The 26,843-nt window shown below is 33.2% G+C and overlaps 1 protein-coding gene across 1 annotated transcript in view; it reads left to right on the plus strand.

Moving 5' to 3' along the window:
• The window catches only part of LOC149808075 (uncharacterized), a 98,805-nt gene that overhangs the window by 63,061 nt on the left and 8,901 nt on the right, over positions 1–26,843 (plus strand). Inside the window, exons 15-16 of the mRNA XM_089964086.1 lie at positions 3,739–3,799; positions 25,602–25,698. Coding sequence (XP_089820212.1) covers positions 3,739–3,799; positions 25,602–25,698 — 158 coding nt within the window. The remainder of the gene's footprint in view (positions 1–3,738; positions 3,800–25,601; positions 25,699–26,843) is intronic.

Raw genomic sequence — 26,843 nt, forward strand, 5'->3', positions numbered from 1 at the left:
TATCAAATTTAGTAAACAGGTTTGCATAACAAATATCAAAAGTGTGCAGTTAGAAATAGTTCTCAATTCATATGCTTTGTAGTCAGTTTTTTTTCTGTCAACTTACCTGTTTTCTTCTCAGATTGAAAGCAAGAGAAGTAATCTGTGTTATTGACTATTGAGAACCACATGTTTTTAGTTATGAAGGTCTGTTCTCTAACTAAACATATAGGGGAAAAGTTGGCCCCTCCCCTCCGTTTGAAAAAAGGAGCAGATTTTCTGAATGTAGGAGGGATTTAATGAAGAAATACAGGTTAGGCTTAAAAATATGACATGCAGTACTGGTGCATTTAACATAATTTTTTACAATTTAGCATGAGTCTCAAAATGACAAGTTGTGTTGTAGACTCTAATCACAAAGAGTTCTTCACCTAGCTATAATATGTAAACTCAGATTTAAAAAATTAATAATATTTTAAGTAAAGCTGTATAGTTTTAAAACAATTTGTAAATATTAGAAAGATATTACAACTCAAGATTTAAAATGAATAGTGTTTAATTTATAACAAGGAAAAATTATAAAATATAAATATTATTGGAGACTATATAAATGCAGGCTAGCATACTCTGCATGCAGGGATGTAATTAAGGATAAAATGTTCTTCACACAATCTGTCAGTCATGAATATTTGTTTGCAAATATTTGTGTTTTTGTTGTCCAAAATTGATTTTGCTCCAGTTAGAAGATATTCCTTGCAAAAATCATGTCTGAGTTTATTAATTTAATTGAAATAATTATTTCATAAGGCTTTGCCACAATTGAAATTCGGAAATATCAGAAGCAAGCAAGATATGTTTGGTGAAATAGGGTTTGATAGTTGCTAGTATTAAGACATCAAAGTGACTGAAAGATTTGTCATTTATATGTTGTCACATATATTATGTCATTTATATGTTGTCACATATATTATGTCATGTATGTTATCACATATATTATGTCATTTATATGTTGTCACATATATTATTTCATTTATATGTTGTCACATATATTATGTCATTTATATGTTATCACATATATTATGTCATTTATATGTTGTCACATATATTATGTCATATGTTATCACATATATTATGTCATTATATGTTATCACATATATTATGTCATTTGTATGTTATTACATATATTATGTATTATTTTATGTTATTTTGTATTTTGATTGCAATTACTCAATTATGAAAAACTTATATTTGTTATTTTTAGCTTTTAATATAAAAATCTACCCCAATTTGATTTGTTCCTGACAAACTTCCAAACTTAATTAGCAGAAGTAAGAAACCCATGGTCATTAAAAAAAAAACACTAAAAAAAACCCACTAAACCTTGTGAATTATAATTTCAGTTTGTGTCAAAGCTATGTGCCTCAGCAGACAACAGATAATACTTTGTAATTAAAAATCTTGGATGACATTAGTTATGAGCAGGGGCTATGCATATTAGTTATGCCTTTATCTTTAGAAAGAATTTTTACCAGAATTTAGTCACATGTGTAAAATAGACGTGATATGAAGTTTGGGAGATAGTATACACCTAGGTTGTGTTCTTACAATACTGCATAAGCCTGTTTAGTGAAATGGTCAACTGTTAAGTTATATTAGCCAGGTGAACAATATCAGGTTAAAAAGGTTTCATGTTCACCAGTACTAACATTCATAACAAAAAAATAGAAGTTACATAAAAAATGTTTCTGTTTATTGACAAAATATTACATATTTTGCAAAGAGACTGCATTAAAGGTGTGCAACCATAGACTTCAGTTAGATAAATAGATCAAAATAATGATCAGTATCTTATTTTGTATTAAAACTACCGTTTCATATACGTGTGGTTTTTCAGAATAATGTCTGCTTGCTTGCCATCATGTCTGAAAGAGTTATGGCCCTTGAGCATAAAACCTTCAGTCTAACACCTTGTAACCAGCACAGCTGTTCAGCCTGAGTTTTCTTCATATTTTGATGTTGTTTGATTTATAGACTCTACAGCAGATGCAGAATTATAGCCCATATTCTAGAGAATTTACCATTTTATGCCTGCTGGTTCATTTTTTTTTTTTTTGTGTGGTGAAATTTTACTCTTAATATACAATCTTGATTTTATCACAAAAGTGTGCCATTATAACCAGGTAGCATAATGAATTATTAATGTTAAGAATGAGTTAAATTTTACAATTGATAAAGTTAGAACAGTTGAAATGTGTATTAGTTTGAATGAGACTTGTTGAATTAGGTAAACAGAAGTGCTTTCTCCTGATTTAGCATTCTGTATTATTACCTTAATAATACTTTTATTTTAACTTCTAAAAGGTGTTTCCAAATGCCAAGACTAACACAATTATATTTTTTTGCACAAGTTTGTTATGAGCATTGTGACAATGATTTGTATTCAGGTGACATGAATCATATTCCGAAATCACACCTATTACATGTATTGCATGTCACAGCATCATGAATATAACAAAAAAACTTTAAATTTATGGTAATCATAGATTTTGATAAATTAACATTTAAGCTAAAAGTAATAATGACTAAAATTACAGTTTGATGAAGAAATCTCAAGGATTATAAGCCATTATTAGCTTTAGGTCTCAAAAGAACAATTTAAAGTAGTGATTCCCTAAACTTATAACATTTGCTAACCATATTCAGGACATCAGTTTTATCAGTGTACCTGTTCTCTCAGCACAGTGTTGGATTTTTTTAATGCGAATTTTAGTGATTTATTTTTTGCCTTATACCCCCTGAACCCTTTTACATAACACCAGTGGTACGAGTACCACACTTTGAGAAACATGTATATAAATGATACACATGAGAAGTTTTTTTTTTCTATGAATAGAAAGCTAGCAATATTTAAGCAGTTTTCTGTTTACATAGACATTACAGTATTAATTTAATTTTATGTAATTGATGTAATTTGATGAATCTTGAAATATTTCTGACATAATGCAAAATGCAAACATTAATCCCTATTATGAATGCAACACAGTTAGAGATGACATCTATACATAAGGCATCTGTTATTGTTAATTACAGTTCTGACATGGTCAGTTCTTTCACAAACCAATAACTTATTTATAGCACTATATGTTCATAAGGATGTCATTGACTTTTTCTGGGCTAAATTTTACTGGAGGGGTTTATGTATAAAGTCTGCAGCTTTTAAAAGTTGTTTGACCTGTTTTTATTTTCTATTTTACAAAAACTATTCATTTGAGGCAGGTATAAAAATAATAATTAAAAAAAAACAAGCAAAGAAACAGAAAAAAATCATTTTCATTCAAGTTTTATTAAGTTGAAACTGACTGAAGTAACCTGAATGTGAAACACAATTATAACCTTTCATATATCTTACAGACCGTTGATAGAAATGGTCTTTCATGTGAATTGATGTTATAGGATGTTTTTTCTGCAGTTAGATTATAGGTATGAGAACAAGTTGATAATTGTGATAGATCATTTCACTTCTTTAATGTACAATTTTGCACTGGTTTTTTTAAAATGATACTCAGAAAACAGTTGAATAAGTTTTGTATCAGCATGGCAAAAAATAGTACTATGCCAAAAACAAAACTGCTTGCATATTCTTATACAAGACTTAGAGTAAATACATGCAAATTTTCATTCCTGAATGTTCTATTCTTCTGTATAGAGTAAATACATGCAAATTTTCATTCCTGAATGTTCTATTCTTCTGATGTACAGTGGACTTTAACTTAATTGGTGGTGTTGGTGTAGAGGGGAATGCTGTCACTCTGTCACCAAGGTAATGTGAACACATCATCTAGACTTTCTTCATTGCTAAGATTACCAATATAGCATCAATCATGGCATTTTCCATCTTCATATGGCATGTTGTCACAGCCTTATTATTCTTGCAGTGATGTTTATGTGAACGCAGCCAGGTCTGGAATTCATGAAGCTTATCAAGTAAAGACTGACTTTGTAATCAAACTCATTCTTCAGATATCACAGTTCTAACTCATTCTTTAGATATCACAATTATAACTCATTCTTTAGATATCACAGTTCTAACTCATTCTTTAGATATCACAGTTCTAAATCATTCAAAAGATATAACAGATCTAACTCATTCTTTAGATGTTACAGTTCTGACTAATTATGGCAGTTCTAACTCATTCTTTAGATATCACAATTATAACTCATTCTTTAGATATCACAGTTCTTACTCATTCTTTAGATATCACAATTATAGCTCATTCTTTAGATTTCACAGTTTGAAATCATTCAAAAGATATAACAGATCTAACTCATTCTTTAGATGTTACAGTTCTGACTAATTATGACAGATCTAACTCATTCTTTAGATATCACAGTTCTGACGGTGCAAAACTAATCAGTTCTACCTATGGAAAGGTTAACTATTTCAGTCTGTAGATATCATACTTTTACTCATGCAAAAGCTGAACTCATTTGCTAGATTATCATTGTACTGCAAAAGCTTAAGTCTTCCAGATGTCATAGTTGTACTCATGCAAAGCTTGACTCATTCATTAGATCTCATTGTACTGTAAAAGATTGACTCATTCTCTATATATCACAGTTCTACCCATCCAAGAGATTAATTCATTCTCTAGATATCATAGTTGTACTCATGCAAAGCTTAACTTGTTTTCTAGATATTATGTTGCTGCACATGAAAAAGTTTGTCAGTACTTCCCATGGAAAAGCTGAACTTCTTCTTTACATATCATAGTTCTATCCTAGATATCACATTTCTATAAATACAAATGCTTATCACAGTTATATTTTCTATGTAAAAGCTGAATTCATTCTTTAGATAACTTAATTCTACCCATGCAGAAGTCAAACTCATAATCTAAATATTCTGACCATACAAAAGCTTAAATTATCCTCAAGATATCATAGTTCTACTCTTGCAAAGCTTAACTCAATCATGTGATATAGTTCTACTCATGCAAAGCTTAACTCAATCATGTGATACAGTTCTACTCTTGTAAAGCTTAACTCATTCATGAGATATAATTCTACTCATGCAAAGCTTAACTCATGTGATATAGTTCTACTCTTGCAAAGCTTAACTCACTCATGTGATATAGTTCTACTTATGCAAAGCTTAACTCAGTCATGAGATATATTTCTACTCATGCAAAGCTTAACTCAATCATGTGATATATTTCTACTCATGCAAAGCTTAACTCGATCATGTGATATATTTCTACTCATGCAAAGCTTAACTCAATCATGTGATATATTTCTACTCATGCAAAGCTTAACTCAGTCATGTGATATATTTCTACTCATGCAAAGCTTAACTCAATCATGTGATATAGTTCTACCCATGCAAAGCTTAACTCAGTCATGTGATATATTTCTACTCATGCAAAGCTTAACTCAATCATGTGATATAGTTCTACTCACGCAAAGCTTAACTCAATCATGTGATATATTTCTACTCATGCAAAGTTTAACTCATTCATGAGATATAGTTCTACTCTTGCAAAGCTTAATACATTCTTTTTCATTTGCAGTATGCTAATCTTCATTTATTTCCGAGACACTAAAATCTGGATAATGAGTAAATACACTTATTTTAGGAATTCATAATTTGTTTATGCTCTTATGTTGTTAGTGGAATTTATTCCTAGTTATTTGTTATTTGCTTACAACTTGTATGCATAGCAGTCAGTTTGATACCATATATACTTGCATGTACATAGAGTCCAACTGTAAACATCATAGATCCTGATCGGCTGTAGGATAAAGGGGCTGCATATCATTATCTATGTTGTTCGTTCTACTGATTACTCCCAACAAACTGCAAAGACCCAGATCTGCTGGTGCACTATGTGACGGCAGATCTGGTCTGTGCAGTTTGCAGTTGGACTCATATAAGTGAGTACAGATGGTATATCAATATGGTTCGCTAAAGACTTGATAGCAAGAAGGCAAAGAGATAAATTAAGTCATAGTAATCACCTAATTAGGAACACAATTAGTGGAAGAAGAGAAAAATTTAGATCTTGCAATTTTTTTATTCTTTTGCACACAGATTAATCTTATTTTTGTTATGAAAATACTAGAAAGTCCAAGTGTACATATTGTATGCATATGCTTATTTGTGTGACCACATTATCCAGGTTTTACTGTGTTTGATGTCAAAGTTTTGAGTAATTTCTCAGTCTTGAAAGTTATACGAATTTAAGCCTTGTGTTATTTACTATTGCATGCAATATTGTTTTGATAATTTATTTATATGCTTATTTAAATGGTATTTATTTTGCTTTATTAACAATTTAAGCTTTATGTACCTCATAAATACCATCACTAGAGCTGTGTGTGATTTATTTAAATTTTTTGGCAAGCTTTTTCTTATGCTGGCACCATGTGAATAGCAGGGGTATATTGCATTATGTTTGTCTGTCTGTCTGTCCTGTATGTGCTTCCCAAAGTTCTTGTATGTGTTGCTTCCTAAAGTTCTTGTGTTTGTAGCTACTTTCCATGGAGTTTTGTTAAACTTAGTAAATATTTTTGACTTGGGGACAGTGTGTTCATTTTGTTCAGTTTCCAGATGCAGATGTATTTTTCCAAAGTAATAATCTAATAATATTTAATGTATACTGTCCAGTGAGCTTGGGGATGTCGAATTGGTTTGATGCTGCCTCATGATTGTTATAAGAAGTGACCAGTGGAGATGTGAACTGTGGTAACAGATTGATTAGCATGCAGAACTCATGCCCAAGGTTCATATCCTGCCTCCCGATCAGCCCTGGTCAGCTGCCATGGCGTATCCCAGGGCTAGATACTTTAATTGAGTTGCCACAGCATTAAATAACTTGTTCATCTTGCTGCTGTAAAACACCAAACGATGCCAAAGCATTAAATGTACATACCGTATGTAGTTGGTTTCAAACGGATAATAATTTAGTATTCATTTCAGCTTTTCTGTTGCTTAGGCAAGAATTCTATATGGAGTTGATGGCCATATTTCAACCAGTGTAACCACTACTCTGTATTTACCCTTTTTTTCCCTAATATCTATTCAGCTGCCAATTGGAAAGACAGCCATAATTGTTGATAGCAAGAGTATAATAATATGGTTCAAGAAGGTCGGGCAAGGAAAAATTCCATGGTTGCAACCAGTCATTAATGAGAATTCTGTGCAAAAATTAATTAGTGTATTTGGACCAGTTATATTCACAGAACGAGATTTGTTAATATATTGACATATAAAAAAATTAAAAGCTGTAAACACTGTAACAACTATGTGATAAATTATGATTCTTGTGTGTGCAACTTGTTCCATGGCTTTTAATGAATTGGCTGGAAGCTTGGCAGACATTATTCCCATTAGGTCAGTGTATGCATATCATGCTGACATCTTGTTTTGATGCATTTTTAGTCAGTTTTCCACCAGCAGCACTGATATTTTCATCATCAAGAATGTTAAAGGTTGAGTAGTCAGAAACACTGCTGACAAGCATAGAGATGCAGGTGAGACACCTGGTTCTGCAAATTTTGTTTTTATAGTTGTGTCCCCTTTCTTGTTGTCACATGTATATTGATTGTTCCTGTGTGATCATTGTGTGTGTAATTAGTTCCACAGCTTTTGATAAATTGCCTAGAGACTTGACATGAAGTCAGCATGTATATATTGTTCCAGTGTCTCATCAACTTTTCCATGAGTTATGCCCCTTTCTGGGTTAAATGAATATACTGTATATGATAATTATTGTGTGCAACTACCAGCAGCCTGCCAGCTTTTTGTCTTTTGGTTTCATTTTGTGGGGTTTAAAACCATTTTCGAGCACATGAACATGGTGGCCAGTATATTTGGTACAGAAAGTACTGTGGAAGTCCCCAGGAAGAACCACCAACCCACAGGAAGCTACTTGCAAGCTTTCTCATATATGCATACAGAGTTTTATCCACAAGTGGCTTCATGTAAGTCATTTGACTCATCAAGGCAAAAAACTGTGAGTCAGAATCCAAACCCATGAGTCTTGTTCAGGCTGATGATCGGTTTTTAGTAGTTTTTAAAAATAATTATGTTGTTTAAATACACAACAAAAATATTAGTTATATAATGTGACTAAAGCCAATAAGGCAAATCCCTTGCCAGAAGCATCTGAACATTCTGTATTTGTTAAAAATCTTGTTGATGGTTTCATGTCATCAGAAATAATCTGAGCATATGTGACAAGGTGTTTATTGCTGACTGTGTCATTGCTTTCATCTGCCGCTGCTGTCACATATGACAAATTTTGCAGGTCACATATAAAACTATCCTCAACAACATTTGATAGGCTCTCCAGTCACTCTGAACAGGTAGTAGCCGAGTTACACTGATTGGCAGAATTCTTCAAAATGCCAATGGCATCAATTTCTTCAGCTGTTAGGTCATGTATTAAATTAAGAAGAGATTTGTATTTTAAAAAAGGGATGTCTTCTACACTCAGCCAATGTACACACTTAAGTAGCAGTAGCACTTTCACTGCTATGTCTCGTTTGTAAAACTGCATTCAAATCTGCCTGGTGTCGTGGACCTTGAATCAGCAGTTTGTGTTCTGGTAACCCAGCATGCCTTGTCATTATACTGTTCTGAAAGTTATTGTTTTTTGCACATTTGGTCATGGAGGTCTATTTTTTAGCCACTATACATACATGGCAAAACATAAAGGCATATTCACTGTCACATTCTTCATGCAACTTAACTTCTTGAAAACGTAGCCACCTGTGTTTTCAACCATTGCTGCACAAATTGCGTTTTATCTTACGAGTAACTATTACCTCATTTTTGGATGATGAAGGCTCCACTGGTTCAATAACAATACTACTATCATTGGTTAGTCATAAACGCAGTCCAAAAGATAATTTCATTTGTTTTGGATCAGTTTTAATTCTTTTGCCTTGAACACCATTTTCATTCGAACGCTGACAGTATCTTGGAACAATGCAAGGAACAATGCAAGGCATACAATTGAGCAAATTGAAATTGTTGCTTCATTGTGTGACAAAGGTGCACATAAAATAATAATTTCTCATGAGAATCACTTTAAAATCACGTGTTTAGTTTCTGCCTCTTTCTTGGGTGGGGTGATTATATGGTTCTAACATCCTGTTGCTACAAATGATCTGACAGTTACAGGTCACATAAGGTCAGATCCAGGCTCTACACTCAGTTGAAACCCAATGTATTATGATAACATTAGCATAAGAAACTGATGTGTGCCTGTTTTCCATTTGGGAGAGTTGTAATCTAGCCATTAACATAGACCAAACCTTAATTATGTGCTAATCAGCAACACATAATATTGGGATGCGTCAATTTATGTTTCATCGACAATTTGTAGACCGAACGTTTGTTTTCTAATCAGCAAAACATAACAATGGGGTGCATCAGTTTATGTACCAGCGATGACTTTTGTGCATCAGATTGGAAAAGTCTGCATATTTGACGCATGACGCATGGGTAGAAACAACACTGCATATTAGTCAAGCCAAGACTTGAACTCATGCGGACAGAGGTGATGTTTGAGTAGTCTGTAGAGGGAGTGCCTTATACCTCTCAGCTGCCTGAGGGCCCCAGTAGCCTCACATCATTTGATGAATTGCCCAGATAGTTGGCTGACATTATTGGCATCAGTTGAACATCTGCATGTGCTTCTTTTGTCATGCTTTAACATGTTTTCAGGAGTTATGTCCCTTTTTTGGTGTTAAATGTATATATATATATATATATATATATATATATATATATATATATATATATATATATATATGCTCTGATTCTTGTGTGTACATTTCTCCCTCACCTTTTAATGATTTGGCCTGAAAAACAATTGGCTCACATTACTTTGACATGAAAATAATGTGTTAAAAAATCATCTAGTAAAACATCTGAAACTTGGCAAGCATTTTGGACATGAGGTGAACATTTGTACATGGTTCTGTCATCATGTTCTGCTGCATGTTTTAAGAGTTATTTCCCCTTTGGTGTTAAGTCTATATGTTGTACTTGAGATTTCTTGAATATGCAACTAGTCCTACAGCTTTTGATGTATTACCTTAAACATTGGTAGACATTATTAATATCACTGAAACCCTGGTGCAGTGATTTCTTTTTTAAAAAATGGCAAATTCTGCTTTCACTTTTTATAATCAATTTTTGGCCAGATGGCAAAAGCAATTGGTTTGATAAGGTCTGTTGATCCGTCCATGTGTTCATCCGACATTAGCACTTAAGTTAGAGTTTGCATTTAGATAATTTTCTCATCAATTATTGCTTGCAGAATCACGTAAGTTGGTACTTGGATTCATCGTGTGCAGTAATTCACCTTTCAGTGAAAATTAGGTTCCTATGACCTGTATTCATAGTTCATGATTTTGGTTAATCTTGGTGTTTAGCTCATTGTCCTGTCTATTATTTCCTGTGGAGTCACATAACCTGGTATAAGGAGTACTTAAACCATCATTGAAAACTAGGTCACTTTGACCTGATCCAGGTTAAACTTTGAATAAAGTTAATTTCCTCAGACAATAATGCCTTTTGAGTCAGATAACATATACATAATTATATTATGAGGTGTATTACAGCCATTAGTGAAAACTGGTCACTGTGACCAGTATTTCACATTCCAGTGATTTTCTTTACCCTTTTTGTTGAGTTTATTTTCTTTTGGTTAGGGTTTGTGTTTAGATATGTGACACTGTTATTCATAGTGTCACATAAGTTGATACTTGGATGTTTCATTTGAACATGCGGCTAGTGTAATCGTATGTATGTATGTATGTATGTATGTATGTATGTATGTATGTATATATGTATGTATCTTCCAGCCATAGAGAGCTGGATTTATCATCCCCACCCCCATTTCCCAAAGATTAAATAATTGATGCTTTAGCTTCTGCCCAGCTTAGCTTTACATCTAGAGTTTAGACAATATATGGCTGACTTTATTCAGATTTTAGACAACAGATGGCTTGCTTTGTTCGCTTACTCTCAGCAGTTGTTGGAGAAAATATATCTAGCACAATATACATGTATATACTGGACATATACGGATATATTATTTTTTTTTACATATTTGCACAGTGCTAAGACAGAAAATGTCTTTAGTGCCTAGACAGAAAATGTAGATAAGCTGTCAGTTTGGTCTGTTGCAACATGCAACCTTGTTTTATTATGTAGCTATGAAATGTTTAAGATCAATTAGGGAAGTAAGTTTTCTTTAAAAAACTATTGACAGATAACCTATATTAATGATAATCAGACATCCTTAATTGACAGTAACCATGCATTCTTAATTGATATTCTTAATTAACAGTAATCAGACATTCTTACTTAGGGATTCTTAATTGACAGTAATCAGACATTCCTAATTGACAGTAATCACACATTCTTAGTTGACAGTAATCACACATTCTTAATTGACAGAATCAGACATTCCTAATTGACAGCAATCATTCTTAATTGACAGTAATCTCACATTCTTAATGAACAGTAATCAGACTTTCCTAATTGACAGTAATCAGACTTTCCTAATTGACAGTAATTAGATGTTCTTAATTAACAGTAATCAGACATTCTTAATTGACAGTAATCAAGCATTCTTAATTGACAGTAATCAAGCATTCTTAATTTACAATAATGACATGTTTAAAGGCCAAAGCAAACTCACTATAGATACTTTCAGTACCATATGTACTCACTTACAAGTCAATTCAAACTGTACGCAATGATCCTGATCTGCCTTAGCATATTGCATCTGTAGATCACAGTCTGTCTTGCTTGTTCTACTGATTAATTCTAACAAACTTCACAAACCCAGATCTGTCAGCACATTATGCTGTGACAAGTCTGGGTCTGTGCAGTTTGCAGTTGGACTTATAAGTGAGTATATACAGCAAGTCAAAATGACTATAGGAATGATTTCTTTTACTAGTTGTGATGTCAAACAAGGAATCAGATGAACATCATGAAAAAAATTAATTCAAATATGCATTACATTATGAAAATCTTTTTTTGATACATTAAGTTGTTTTATATTTGGTCAATCTGGTGTTGATTTTCCAACTTTATGTAACAAAGCTAGACAAGTGTCCTTGTTTTATATTTGGTCAATCTGGTGTTGATTTTCCAACTTTATGTAACAAAGATAGATAAGTGTCCTTGTTTTATATTTGGTCAATCTGGTGTTTATTTTCCAACTTTATGTAACAAAGCTAGATAAGTGTCCTTGTTTTATATTTGGTCAATCTGGTGTTTATTTTCCAACTTTATGTAACAAAGCTAGATAAGTGTCCTTGTTTTATATTTGGTCAATCTGGTGTTGATTTTCCAACTTTATGTAACAAAGCTAGATAAGTGTCCTTGTTTTATATTTGGTCAATCTGGTGGTGATTTTCCAACTTTATGTAACAAAGCTAGATAAGTGTCCTTGTTATTTCTATTAATGTGCATGTACTTTACTTAATTTATCAATTGTAAAACTTAAGAATTATTTCTTTATTCAAATTAAATTTATAACATCAATTTTTTATTATAATAATCTACCAGAAGGGGTGAAAGTCCACAAAGTAATGGTAAAATTACTATACTTTATTTTATTTATTTATTTTTAATGTGAGCATATTTTTTTTAGCAACTTGGATTTATGGGCATGACTTTTCAGATTGAGATTTGAAAAACTCATGCCCATAAATTTTAGTCGTTTAACCTAGCATCTTGATTATTTCAAAGAACAGTTTATTGAGATAGCTTTTATAACAGATCATTTCCTTCCTTCCAAACTCTGATTAGATTGTAAGAATGGTGAAAATCATGATAAATAGTGGCATTTGGGCTTTAAATTTTAATGTAAGAAGGTAATCAAATTCAGCATAGTTGTATTTTTGATTTTATTAGATTCTTTAATAATCCATTTTTAAATGTTAGGATAACTTTTTTGATTTATTCATTATTAATGTTAGGCTGATTTCAGTTGACTTTGATTTTTGACAATGATGTTCTGTCTTGATATGATAGGGGATAACATTTATATACCATATATGCTCTCTTATAAGTCAAATCCAGCTGCAAACTGCACAGTTCCAGATCTACTGCTGCATAATGCACTGGCAGGTTTGGGTCTATGCAGTTTGGTATTAATTGTCAGTAGAACAAAGAATATAGACCCTGATCCGATGGTACATTATATGATGGTACATCAGGGTTTATATTGTTTTCAGTTGAATTTGACTTATAAGTGAATATATACATTTGTTACATTCCTTACATTAATGAAGTTAATATTCAATTTCTTTAATTCGTGCATTTTTTTTTTTACAGTTAGGATAATATGATTATCAGTCTAGATTTTTGACATCAGTTTTCCAACTTGATACATAAATGGAATTTTTAAAAAAAATAAGTTTTCCGATATCCTGGAAATTTCAAGTGGAGAGTTTCCTTGAAAAGAAAGCAAGTTACTCATTCATAAAGTGCAGTAGTCAATTTCCATCATTAAAAGTTTGTTAATTAAAATGAAGTGATTAATGACAAAGTGGCATATCACACAGAAGTATAATTGATTGACAAGAAAACGCCAAAGATGGTCATCTCACACCTGCCAAGAAGTGCATGATTTTGGGTCCCCTTAATTGCTTCATTGGTAATCAACACCCTGCAGACCATATCTCATGAGTTTATTTATTAGCTTCAGAGTATTAATGGGACAACAATAATTAAAATGGAGATCAAACTTTTCCATCCCACTTATGTAACAAAGCCAGCAATAATCTATAGACAGTTGTAGTTTTTATCTGGTATATTTGTTTGACATCATCAGGGTGAGGTAACTGAAAAACACTGCTATTAAAGGGTTTATAAAGATTTGCTGTATCATTGTCCCGCTTCTAATGCTGGTAAGGTCAGGGATTGCATTCAATGGGTCAAATTTTCTTTAATCATCTCTACTGAATTTATTTCACTTCATGTTAGTACTTAACTCATGCAAACCAGTTAAGATGTGATATATTTCATGTCATTAAATATTCATTTTTGTGTTTTAATGACAGCTAATTGTGATGTAATTTCATCATTAAATACCATATAGTAGGTTTTCTAACTTGTGATGTGGTGACTTTTATGGCTTACATTAATGTTGTTATCATGTCACGATGTTGTTTTACCCTAAATTCATGTATAAGCATAAAAGATATTAATAAGGGATGTGATCATATGTAATTATATGATATTAATAAGGGATGTGATCATATGTAATTATATGATATTAATAAGGGATGTGATCATATGTAATTATATGATATTAATAAGGGATGTGATTGTATGTAATTATTTGATATTGACATTCATTGTTTACAGAACTATATTGAATACTTATCATTCAGTGTTTATATAGAGGTTTCATTACATGTATCCATTGATGTCAGTTAAGATATAATAATTTAATTTAAGAATAATGATTAAAATTAATAGTTTCCCATTCATTGAAATGGGAATATATAAAATTGGAACACATCTTTTAAGTCTTCTGCCTCCCTTTTCAGGGTGTATCAAACTCAGAAATCATTGACATTGGTTATGTATGTAATCTGTCATAAGTATATAAACTATCTGCAAGTAAATCTCTCTTTAAAACTTCACAACCTTTTTCCTAGCAACTTGTTAGACACACTGCAAATGACTAGCAATATGGCGTTCCTATTTTAGTTTTTCTCACTGATCTTGCAGATTGATCTCAAAGAAAATCTTAAGTCATGTTTATCTTGATTTTCTTTCCTGACACCAAAATAAAAAAATAAAAAAATTACAAAGATTTCTTTTGTTTGCATCTGGAATTGAAAACGTTTATGTTAGGCTTTTAATTTTGATCATTAAATGTGATGATACGATGTAAAACAAAATACAGATGTAATTATCTCAAGACATCAATTCATTGTAAAAATACAGATGTAATTATCTCAAGTCATCAATTCATTGTAAAAATACAGATGTAATTATCTCAGGTCATCAGTTCGTCATAAAAATACGGATGTAATTATCTCAAGTCATCAATTCATTGTAAAAATACAGATGTAATTATCTCAAGTCATCAATTCATTGTTAAAATACAGATGTAATTATTTCAAGTTATCAGTTTATTTTAATCTCAAAAGAAGATGCAAATGCACTTCATTAATTTCTTTATTTTGGAAAATCATTAATGTGTGAGTAACAGTCAAGTTTTGTCCACTTTAGAAAACAATTGTATGTTTAATATTTATATGCCTACTTAAAGGCAGAACATAATGTTAAGACATTGTTCATCCATCTGTACATTTGTATTTACTTACAACTTCCATCTGTATATATGTACTTATGTAAACATCCATCTGTACATATGTACTTGTGTACATCATCCATGTGTACATTATGTATTTGTGTGCATCATCCATCTGTGTACATATGTACTTATGTAAACATTCATCTGTACATATGTACTTGTGTACATCATCCATGTGTACATTATGTACTAGTGTGCATCATCCAAGTGTACATTATGTACTTGTGTGCATGATCCAAGTGTACATTATGTACTTGTGTGCATCATCCATCTGTGTAGATATGTACTTGTGTACATTATCCATGTGTACATTATGTGTTTGTGAGTGTGTGTGTGTGTGATTTGGATTTTTAACGTAACTTTAACAATGTTTCAGTCATATCGCTACAATGTCTGCAGTGTGACAGTTTATAGTGATGTCTAGCACTGGGGCATCATGCCGCAGACATGTAGCATGATGTCCCACCCAGTCACATTATCCTGACACCAGGCCGACCAGTCCTAACACTAACATCTTAATGCTGAGCGCCAAGTGAGGCAGCTGTTGGTACCTTTTTTGTAAGTCATGTACTTGTGTACATCAACCATCTGTACATTATGGGCAATTTCCATAGATCTTCAGGATGCTTACTTTCACATCCCTATCTTCCTGTCACACAGAAAATGCTTCAAGTTCTATCTTGGCCAGGAGGTATTTCAGTTTCAAGCATTGTCTCCATCCTCAGAGGCGATGAGGATAGTAGCAGCCCATTCAAGGTCTGTAAGGAACTACATCCTCCGATATTTTGATAACTGGTTGATGCACAACATCCTAAGAGAATCTCTTCTAAAAGACATATCTCTTTGTTGGTTGATGGTGACTCCTCTTGGCCTTATTCCCAACATAGAGAAGTTCAGTCTTATCCATTTTCAGGACTTCATGTATGAGGGGATGAATTTCCTCACCAGCCTTGGGAGGGTTATGTTTCTATTTACAGAATTGACCAAATTCTGTCTGCTATAACAGGTCTTCTGGCCAGGACCTCATTGTTGGTTAACCTGTACCTGTGTATCCTAGGAACTCTGGACTCCCCTAGGGAGATCTTACTTCGACTCTCTGTTTTCTGCTTCTAGGAGACTGGAGATCACATAAGACCCCACTATCATTTCAGATCCTCCAAGAATCTGACTTTATTCACTACCTGCATTGGTGGCTAAATTGAAACTGATTTCTGACGAGTTCCAATTCACCCTCCCCATCCTATGAACCCCACCCCTATCTGTATATCTGTGCATCAGATTGGGAATGGGTTCTCACCTGGAGCCAGAATAGTTAGTTCTGAGGAGATTTTGTTATTGGGAGGACATCACCCATTCTCTAAACAGCTTGGAAATGCAGGCAATATTTCAAGTTTTATGATCTCAAGGTCATGGTCATGGTCAGTGTAATGAGAAAATAACGGTTTTCGCTGAGTAAATTTAGTTCAAGACTGCATACCTTGACCAAAGGTATCCAAGGTCAAGCTCATTGAGACCTAATGGTCGATGATCTCCAGAGTTTACCATGTCCGACTAGTGCTGACATAGAGGATGATTAAACTTGGGGTGAGTGTATAATGTACAATTCATGGCGAGTGTATAATGTACAATTTGTGATGCTTGTTTTCCTTTGATTTTGTTTGTAGCTAAGTTTGAAAATTTATACAAAGGACAATAGTAATTAAATTGATAATAAAGAATTTACTTTGTTTTTCTTTCAAAATTCATAGGTATTTAATAATTCATAAGCTTGACTTTTTCACATCTTTTGTGTTCTAGTTCACTCTTTGCTTGACATTTGCAAGGTTATAACATAATATCTGGGAGAGGGCTGTAAGATTATAACATGATATCTGGGATAGGGCTGTAAGATTATAACATGATATCTGGGAGAGAGCTGTGAGGAAAATACTTTTTATTCAGATGAAAGCATGTGAATCTGCTGAGCTTTTAATTTGAACTTCTAAAGATTAAGAAATTAAGAAACTTTTAAGTGAAAGAGCTACCATATATGCTTAAGGCATAGAAGAGGGACCCTTGTCTGATATCATATAATGTGCCATCAGTGGATCAGGGTCTATGTTGTTTGCTCTACTGATTACTCTTACATACTGCATTGATCAGGATCTACTTGTATATTATGCAATGACAGATCTGGGTCTTATATGTTTGAAGTTCTGCACATCTGGGTCTATGCATTTTGAAGTTCTGCACATCTGGGTCTATGCATTTTGAAGTTCGTTATGACATATAAGCAAGTATATATGATAGCCATTCTACATAGTAAAATTTCTGTTGATTTATACTTCCACTATATTAACTTTAATTTTCAATTAAATCTAGGCCAGTAAGGATATGAAATAAAAACTTAATGTGGATTATTCTTCCTACATCAAAAGATATTTGTACTAGTTATTTTGTGTTATGTTAGCTAATATCCCTGTATTTAGGATCAATGAATTTTGTGTAATATTATATAAAAGAAAGTTTATTATAGATTTGCCTAACTAACTTTCTGGCTTCAAGAAAATATATTGAACACTGGTATTGGTAAATGTCTTGTACCTGTTATGTTTTCTTTATTCTTTATGCCTATTTTATGTCCTGATACCATTTGTTATAAAAATAATATGGTATTTATTTACTGATCTACATGTATTTTGCTTTGACAGGCTTCCACTACCACCATCGGTAGGTCAGATATTTGGTGGTGTGTAACATCTACATTAGAACTGGATTTTAGATCAAAACTGGCTGCTATTTTTGGTGTGACAAATGCTGTGAATTTATTTATTCTCATGGGTTTGTTAAACAAAGGATATATTTTGGGGTCTTAAATTCATGGATTGTGGAAGAATCGTATCATTCTCACAGGATCAACAGTGTTTGTTGCATTTTTAAATTTGTGGTTAGCAGTGACCACAAAATCTGTTAAAATGAGTATCCCATGAAAAATAATAAATTCTCAGTACCTTGGTATGATTTGACTAATAGGATTATCAGAGTATTAATTGTTTTGCATAGCATACCATTAAAAGTTTTTTTTTTCCATTTAAGGCTGGATTTCACAGTGCTTAACTTAGAGCTGTATAGAAAAATTATTTTATATATTGGCCCAGATTGAAGTATCTTGTTTCTGTTTTTATCTTAAATAATAATTCTAAATATAAATCACATAGCTTGGGGATAAATGTAACATTTATGCATATTGTTTTGTCTGTTGTTCATAATTATGAAAAAATATTATTACCACACAAAAGTATCAGGAGGATATGATAGCAAATAACGAAGTCTGTCTTCATAAAGAAGCATCAGTAACTAAGTTGGTAGAGCATTGGATTTGTATCCAGGGGTTGCAGGTTTGGTACTTGCCCAGGTCAGATCTGCTTCCTTATTGTGTCCTTGTGAAATTCACTTATCTCCTATTTCCGCATTGTGTCCTTGTGAAAGGCACTTATCTCCTATTTCCTCATTGTGTCCTTGTGAAAGGCACTTATCTCCTATTTCCTCATTGTGTCCTTGTGAAAGGCACTTATCTCCTATTTCCTCATTGTGTCCTTGTGAAAGGCACTTATCTCCTATTTCCTTATTGTGTTCTTGTGAAAGGCACTTATCTCCTATTTCTTCATTGTGTCCTTGTGAAAGCAGGGTTCCCACGCTACCAGGAAAAAGTCAGGAGAAATAATAATTTCTTTCCCGACCTTGAAAAGTCCTTGAATTTTGCAAATATTGCTGAATGTCAGGAAAAACCTGGGAATTTTCCTCCACAATTTGACACCTGAAACAATTACGTAATTGAGTCGCAACTGAACTGATTGTGAGTTACATTTATCGAGTTCTAACCAGAATATTATTAGGAGGTTGCAGTTCGGATCATTTGGGTGCTTGCCATAAATATATTTTTTGAGACAATCCAAACGCTTCATAGATTAGATTTGTCTCATAGACGTTTTGTTTCACAGACAGTACGATATTTTTATCTTTTTTTTATATGGAAGGTATGAAAACCAGTGTAGCATCACAAGAAGAGAACATGGTGGCATTAAAGCATAGCTGCTTAGCGGATGGGCCAACAAACTTAAACATTGTTAAATCGAGTTATAACTGCATAAAATCGATATGAAAATTATTTATTTTCTCAGAAATTGCGAGTATTAAAATCGTTATGTCTTTAATCTGCTGAAAGATGAAAAACTAATGTGTTGATGAAATTTGAGCTGGTACTAGCAATTTCGAATTCTAGTTGCACGAGCACACATAATCTCACAGCCGTCATTTTCAAATAATGTAGAAAAAAATATTAAATGAAAGTTGTATACTGGTTGCAGTAAAAGTACAAATGTGAAAGAGCACAAAATTCTCAATATTTATTCCGAGACCTACTTCTGGAGTTTTGTTGTATCACATGACTACCATGTTGACATGTGCTCTCTCACGCAGGAAGCATAAGAAGCAGGGAACCAGACTACTCTGCTTGATGAATCAGACTGGCCAAGTTTCTTGTAGTTGTTCTCGAAATAAATATGTTGAGAATTATATGTTCTTTCTGGTTTTTACAAAAGGTATGAGACTTTCATTTAATATAGTTGAAACTTTGTACAACGATATTAAAAAGGAGTTTGTTGTTGATATCAATGACTATATGACTTTGTCGTTGTTTGAGAGTTGTGAAGTCATGTGACTATTAACGCAAATGGCGAGTACCAGGTCAGGTTTTATCTACACTGAGTTTCATCTAGTCTGTCAGCGGATTAAAGACATAACAAATATAATACTTGCCATTTTTGAGAAAATAAATGTTTTTGTTATCAATTTCAGGCAGGTATAAGTCGTTATAACATGGTTTAAATTTGCTAGGCCCGCTGGTAAGCTATCTTACGGTGGTGGCAGATTCCAATTTTTTTATTTGTAATTGCTCTGAACCCACTCGCCATCCTAAATCTCCAAATGTGAAGAATGGGATTGGAATATTCTGGATCAAATGGGTAGCCAGTGAAATGTAGCATAGTGAACAGTGTTTGTTTTGATTCTGGATCAAATGGGTAGCCAGTGAAATGTAGCATAGTGAACAGTGTTTGTTTTCATTCTGAATCAGATGGGTAGCCAGTGAAATGTAGCATAGTGAACAGTGTTTGTTTGTTTCTGGATCAGATGGGTAGCCAGTGAAATGTAGCATAGTGAACAGTCTTTGTTTTGATTCTGGATCAGATGGTTAGCCAGTGAAATGTAGCATAGTGAACAGTGTTTGTTTTGTTTCTGGATCAGATGGGTAGCCAGTGAAATGTAGCATAGTGAACAGTCTTTGTTTTGATTTTGGATCAAATGGGTAGCCAGTGAAATGCAGCATAGTGAACAGTGTTTGTTTTGATTCTGGATCAAATGGGTAGCCAGTGAAATGTAGCATAGTGAACAGTGTTTGTTTTGATTCTCGATCAAATGGGTAGCCAGTGAAATGTAGCATAGTGAACAGTGTTTGTTTTGATTCTGGATCAGATGGGTAGCCAGTGAAATGTAGCATAGTGAACAGTGTTTGTTTTGATTCTGGATCAGATGGGTAGCCAGTGAAATGTAGCATAGTGAACAGTGTTTGTTTTGATTCTGGATCAGATGGGTAGCCAGTGAAATTTAGCATAGTGAACAGTGTTTGTTTTATTTCTGGATCAGATGGGTAGCCAGTGAAATGTAGCATAGTGAACAGTGTTTGTTTTGATTCTGGATCAAATGGGTAGCCAGTGAAATGTAGCACAGTGAACAGTGTTTTTTGATTCTGGATCAAATGGGTAGCTAGTGAAGTTTGCAGAACAGGAGAGGTGTGCTCACTTCTTAATACTATAAGGATGATCAGAGCAGCCATGTTTTGAACTTTTTGAAGATTCTGTAGTAGATACTTTGATGTAGCAGATAGAAGTGAATTACATTAGTCCAGTCTTGAAAGTACTAAGAAACACACAATTGTTTTAGTGGCATCAACTGAAAGAAAATTGCAAATGAAGCTGGTGCATTTCAGCTCCAGATATGCAGCCTTGCATATGTTCATGACATGTTGGTGTAATGAGATCGTACCATAAAGAGTGACACCTTGGTTTCGTTGCTGACTGTAAATTTAATGTTAGCATTGCTGATACTTACTGTTTGAGGTAAAGGATATGAATTGGAAAATCTTTGCTTGGTGATCTGGATGGCTTCATTATTATCATCATTCATCTGTAGCTTGTTACATGAGTCAATTGAAATTGTGTGGTGATAATGAGTCAGTTGAAATTGTGTGGTGATAATGAGTCAGTTGAAATTGTGTGGTGATAATGAGTCAGTTGAAATTGTGTGGTGATGAATCAATTGAAATTGTGTGCTGCTGATGATGAGTCAATTGAAATTGTGTGGTGATAATGAGTCATTTGAAATTGTGTGGTGATGATGAGTCATTTGAAATTGTGTGGTGATAATGAGTCATTTGAAATTGTGTGGTGATGAGTCAATTGAAATTGTGTGGTGATGATGAGTCATTTGAAATTCTGTTTTCAAGCATATCTCTAATAGATTGAACTCCTTCACAGAAGAATTTGCAAACAGGTCCAGGAGATCGACTGGAGAGAAGTTCTTTATAAATTGGTGGTGTGCATTTATTCATTGACATTAGCTTGTTCGTAATTTCAAACTTCTCTTTGCAACTGAAACATTCAGTGATCATAGTGCTGTAGAAGGCTGAGTTTGCTGCATGAACATTGTTTGTAATATTCTTCTTAGAAGCTTTATTGATCTGCTTATGAATAGTGAGGCTGGTGGAAAGTCAAACCCTTGCAGCCTCATGGCGTTCTCTTTTAACAGTGTGAATCTGCCCCTAACACTACTATACCATGGAGAACACTTTTGAATAGATATCCTGCACTTTGTTGCTGGGGCATGTCTGTAAAGCAATAAACTCAAGCACTTGTCAAGTTGTACCACTGTAGGAGGTAATGAAGTTGTTAGGTTTGATTGACTGTCATGCTTTAGTTGGGTTCTATTTATCATACAGTGGTTTCTCTTAGTAGCAAACCAAGATGGAGGTTTAGGGACTGATACGGTAAGATTGCATATGATGCAGAGGTGATCTGATGCAGCTTCGTGGATGTAGACTGTTGTATATTATCATCAGGTCTGTGAAGAATCCAGTCTAAAATGTGACCATGTTTACGTGTGGGTTGGCTAACTGACTGTTTGAGGCTGAAAATTTCAATAGAATTTTGGAGTTTTTATATGTATATGGATTTCCAGGACAAAGTGAAATGTGAAATCTGCAAGAATAATCAGGTTACCACCTATACAATTTTTTATGCTCAAGAAAGTTAGGAAACTGCTTCAAACTGACAGATTTATTGGGCTTGTGTTTTCCACTAGAAGGAAGGCAGTAAAGGCAGAAGAAATGGACTGATCTTTAGTCCACTGAGAGTGAATTTTGAACTAGTTCAAACAATGTGTTTAAAATTAAAAGTTGATTTGATAAGATGTTAAATTATTGAGTTCTTTGCGATGACAGCAATTCCACATCTGCAGAAGTGGTGTATGAACAGCTTGATGGTGTAACCAGAGGGTGTTAGATCCACACACCTTGACATTTTTAGCCATGTTTCTGTTAGGAAAAAGACGTCAGTATCTGGACAATTGATAAAGTTAACTATTTCTCTTCACCTTTCATGTGGTCATACTGATTGGGCGTTGAATAATGTAATGCACAGTGTTTGATCAGACTCCAAGGTTGACATTTTAAGAGGAATTTGAATTAAGTTTTCCAAATTAACAGTCAAGTTTTCAAATTGCTGTGTATGAAAGGGTGAAATGGAGATAACTGGATTTTTTTCTTCCTGTTCTATGCTGGCTGGCTTTGAAACATTTCTTTTTTTGCTGCCATGTACATTCAAGTATATCTGAATGTAGTCCCAGCTCATTAAGTCTAGTGCATAATGTAGTATCGAGTGCCATAGAGATGTTATTTAATACAATTAATGATGTTCCAGCACATCATAAATGGGTCTACTGGCGAGTATAACATGATGACATCATGTTTGAAACAAAAGATGGTTGTGTAATTAGTGGAGCAAAATGGCTGAGGAAAAGTCTGATAGTTCTTTTTTCCAAAACAAGTAAATGAAGAAACATGTTCCAACAGTACAGCCAGTGCATGATGAATTAACTAATGTAGATGAATACTGACAACAAACACGTGTCATGAAAAACCGCACAAAAATCTGGAGTGACTGCCTCAAGCCTGTTAAGCAATGGTGGCCATTTTGAAAAATATATATATGCATACACATGGTATATTTCTAATTTCTTTGCTTGTGGAAACAATCATATATCAGATACATTTTATGTGATCTAGCTTTTTCTTTAAGTTGGGCAACAGCATTTTGTGCATTGCTTTAGGTTGTTGTTGTTGTTGTAGGGTTTAATGCCATTTTTCAGCACATGATAGGTTATACATGGCGGCCAATATTAATGGTGGAGGAAGAACCCGGGAAAACCCCGGAAAGAACCACCGACCCACGAGAAGCTACTGGTAAGATTTCTCACATACCCACATTGGCTGAATCCGAGACTCGAACCCACGCAGAAAGAGGTGAGATGGCAGTGATCCGTAACAGAGAGCGCTGTAGACCACTCGGCCACTCGGGGCCCCCCATTGCTTTAGGATGGAATTACAAATTTCTTGGAAAAGAGAACATGTAATTAAAGCATTGACTTAACTAAAGTCTTGTCTCTTCCTTTTATAGTGCTTGAACCAAATGAGTACTGTTGATACTTGCTTATAAGTTGAGTCTAACTGCAAACAACACAGACCCTGATTGGCCATCCCATAATTTGCTGGTACATCAGGGTCTGTGTTTATTCTATTGATTACTAATAACAGAGTGTATTATGTGATGGCAGATCTGGTTTTATGCAGTTTGTTTTTGGACTGGACTTCGAAGTTAAGATATACAATATATGGACTTTTTGTTCTTTTTAAATTATCACAGTTTTAAACTCTCTGTCTTGTGATGCATGCATTCTTATATTCATTCACTTGTTTCTTTTTTTTTGCTACACTTCAGACTGTAATCTTATCAATTACTTTAGAATGTATTATATTTTTGTACTGTTTATAGTCATACAAATGTAACTAAAACTAATGGTGGTGGAAACTGAGATTGATAATTATTCTATAACTAGTTTGTCATCTAAGTTTTACTAATCACTAATATAATTACTTTACTAGATTATTAAAGTATGTGAAGGATGACATACAAATTTTTTTTAAATGACTACTGAAGAAAAAAAAACACTCAACAGAACATAACCATCCAGGTATTAGATGACTTTTAGGGCACATATTCCTTAAAAATATAAAACCTAAGGAGGGCTTCTCAAAAACTGCACAACAGAATTTGGCCACATTGAAGAGGAAGCATAATGGTATGAAGTCTTTCAAGTTTGTTCAAAAGATGCTGATCTACCATAAGACATGGCTACTTTTAACTTAAAATAGAAAAACCTTTTAATTATTTCCTTTCAGCAACTCCTCGACAGAGTTTGGCCAGATTTGACAGAAGGCATCATGGCTTAAATGGCTCCATTCTGCCATTAAATATGACCAACATTGCTATAAAAAAACCCAGAAAAAATCTTTAAAAGACTATTTTCCAAATAACCACTTACTAGAATTTGATCAAATTGGATGCCTTGCATTCTGGCATTGAGGCCATTCAGATTTATACACATGATACAGATTCGCCTTTAAATACTGCCATCATTACTAAAACTTAAATGAAAAAAATTACATGATGTCTTTTCCAAACATGCCTCTCATTACAAATGTTGCTGATTCATCATTAAATATGACAACTGTTACCATCATGTACGATGACAGAAATTTGTCATTTTCTTGTAATAATCTGTACATTGAAGTAATAGTTATGACAATTATGTTTTTGATGCACCTGTAATAGAATTTCCTTCTTGTATATTATGCATTTTGTAATACTAATTTAAGGATAAAGAAAGAGTTTACATATCGGATGAATGGCAAATCACCTGCCTGCCTGATGATGATAATTGGTGTTGCAGGTGAACTTAACAGCTGTGGTATAAATCACAAAGTAACGATAGCTCTGATGTAAAAAAAAACATTGGTGTTATTCCCAATTTAATGCAAAATGAGTCAGTAATGAAAATCCTATTGTGTCAATAAAGTGACAAATCATTTCCTTTTTTTTTTTTCTCTAGACACACCTCCTTCCAGCTCTGCGAAGGGGGACCTCTTCCTCAATCCTATAGACAGCAGTTGTCTTCTGCCAGTAAGAGAAGGGTCCTCTCAACAACAGTGTGTATCATGAGTGTGATGTGTAATACATTTTGTATATTAATACTATCTGTATAATATGTGTTAGAGACATAATGCTAACTAAACATTTGATTTGTTTTGACTCAAGGTATTAAAATATATAACAGAAAGAAAATGAAACCTACAGTTTAAGTAAAATCAACAAGCAGTTTATTTACCTAAAATACAAAAAAGGAAAATTCAGAAGATACAATATTGTGAATTAAATTTTAAATAACCTAAACATAGAAAAAATATAGAATGTTCTGAATGAATTTATTAGTCTTGGATGTCATAATATAATACAATGATGCAATCCAGAATGTCTTTGAATGAATTCACAAAAATCCAAAGTAATATATTAATCCAAAAGTCGATGAGTGCTTTAGTAATTCCAATGAATATTTTAAATAAATAAATCCTCACAAATTATATCTAATTTAAACAACAACTGTAAAACACTGATTAAAATGGATTCCCACAGACTGACCTGAACAAAGGAATGAATTATTTGTTTATCAGATATACACATTTTCATATTTTCACTTAACCTGTAATGCACTTCACTGAAAAAACTACTCTAATTGCAAGCAAGACTGGCCTTGAACTCAAATGCTATGTAAACATTTTGTTTACAAGTTACAATCATGGACAAAAGTTTGCTATGTATTCTGCTTACAACTTGTAATCATGGATAAAAGTTAAGCACACATAATTTAAATATATATAACAAACTGACCTCTCAGCAAAAGTAGTATGCTTTAGGGATGGTGCAGTTTTATGTGTCAACATATTGGTTGTATTATTTTGCATCAGTTCTTCACTTCTTTTATTAATATGGAAAAATTATTGATTAAGTGTTTCATCCCTAAATATGCTCTAAGTTAAACACAGTGTAGTCTCATGTTTTCATTATTATGCATGTAGTGAAGCCTGTTAACATGGACACCTCAATAAAAGGATAACCTGTTCATTAGGGCCAACATTTTTTAATCCAATTTCTTAATTTCACTTGCATGTTTAACTGTTATATAATATATACCTGTCCATACATTATAAACTTTGTTGGTCTCTTTAGTGTCCCTAACAGACAGATTTTACTGTATCCTAAACAATATATAGTCAAACCTTGATGAACCATTTAG

Source organism: Sinohyriopsis cumingii, chromosome 1, assembly GCF_028554795.1.
Source record: "Sinohyriopsis cumingii isolate HCF-2022 chromosome 1, ASM2855479v2, whole genome shotgun sequence".
In the NCBI taxonomy this organism is placed as follows: Eukaryota; Metazoa; Mollusca; class Bivalvia; order Unionida; family Unionidae; genus Sinohyriopsis; species Sinohyriopsis cumingii.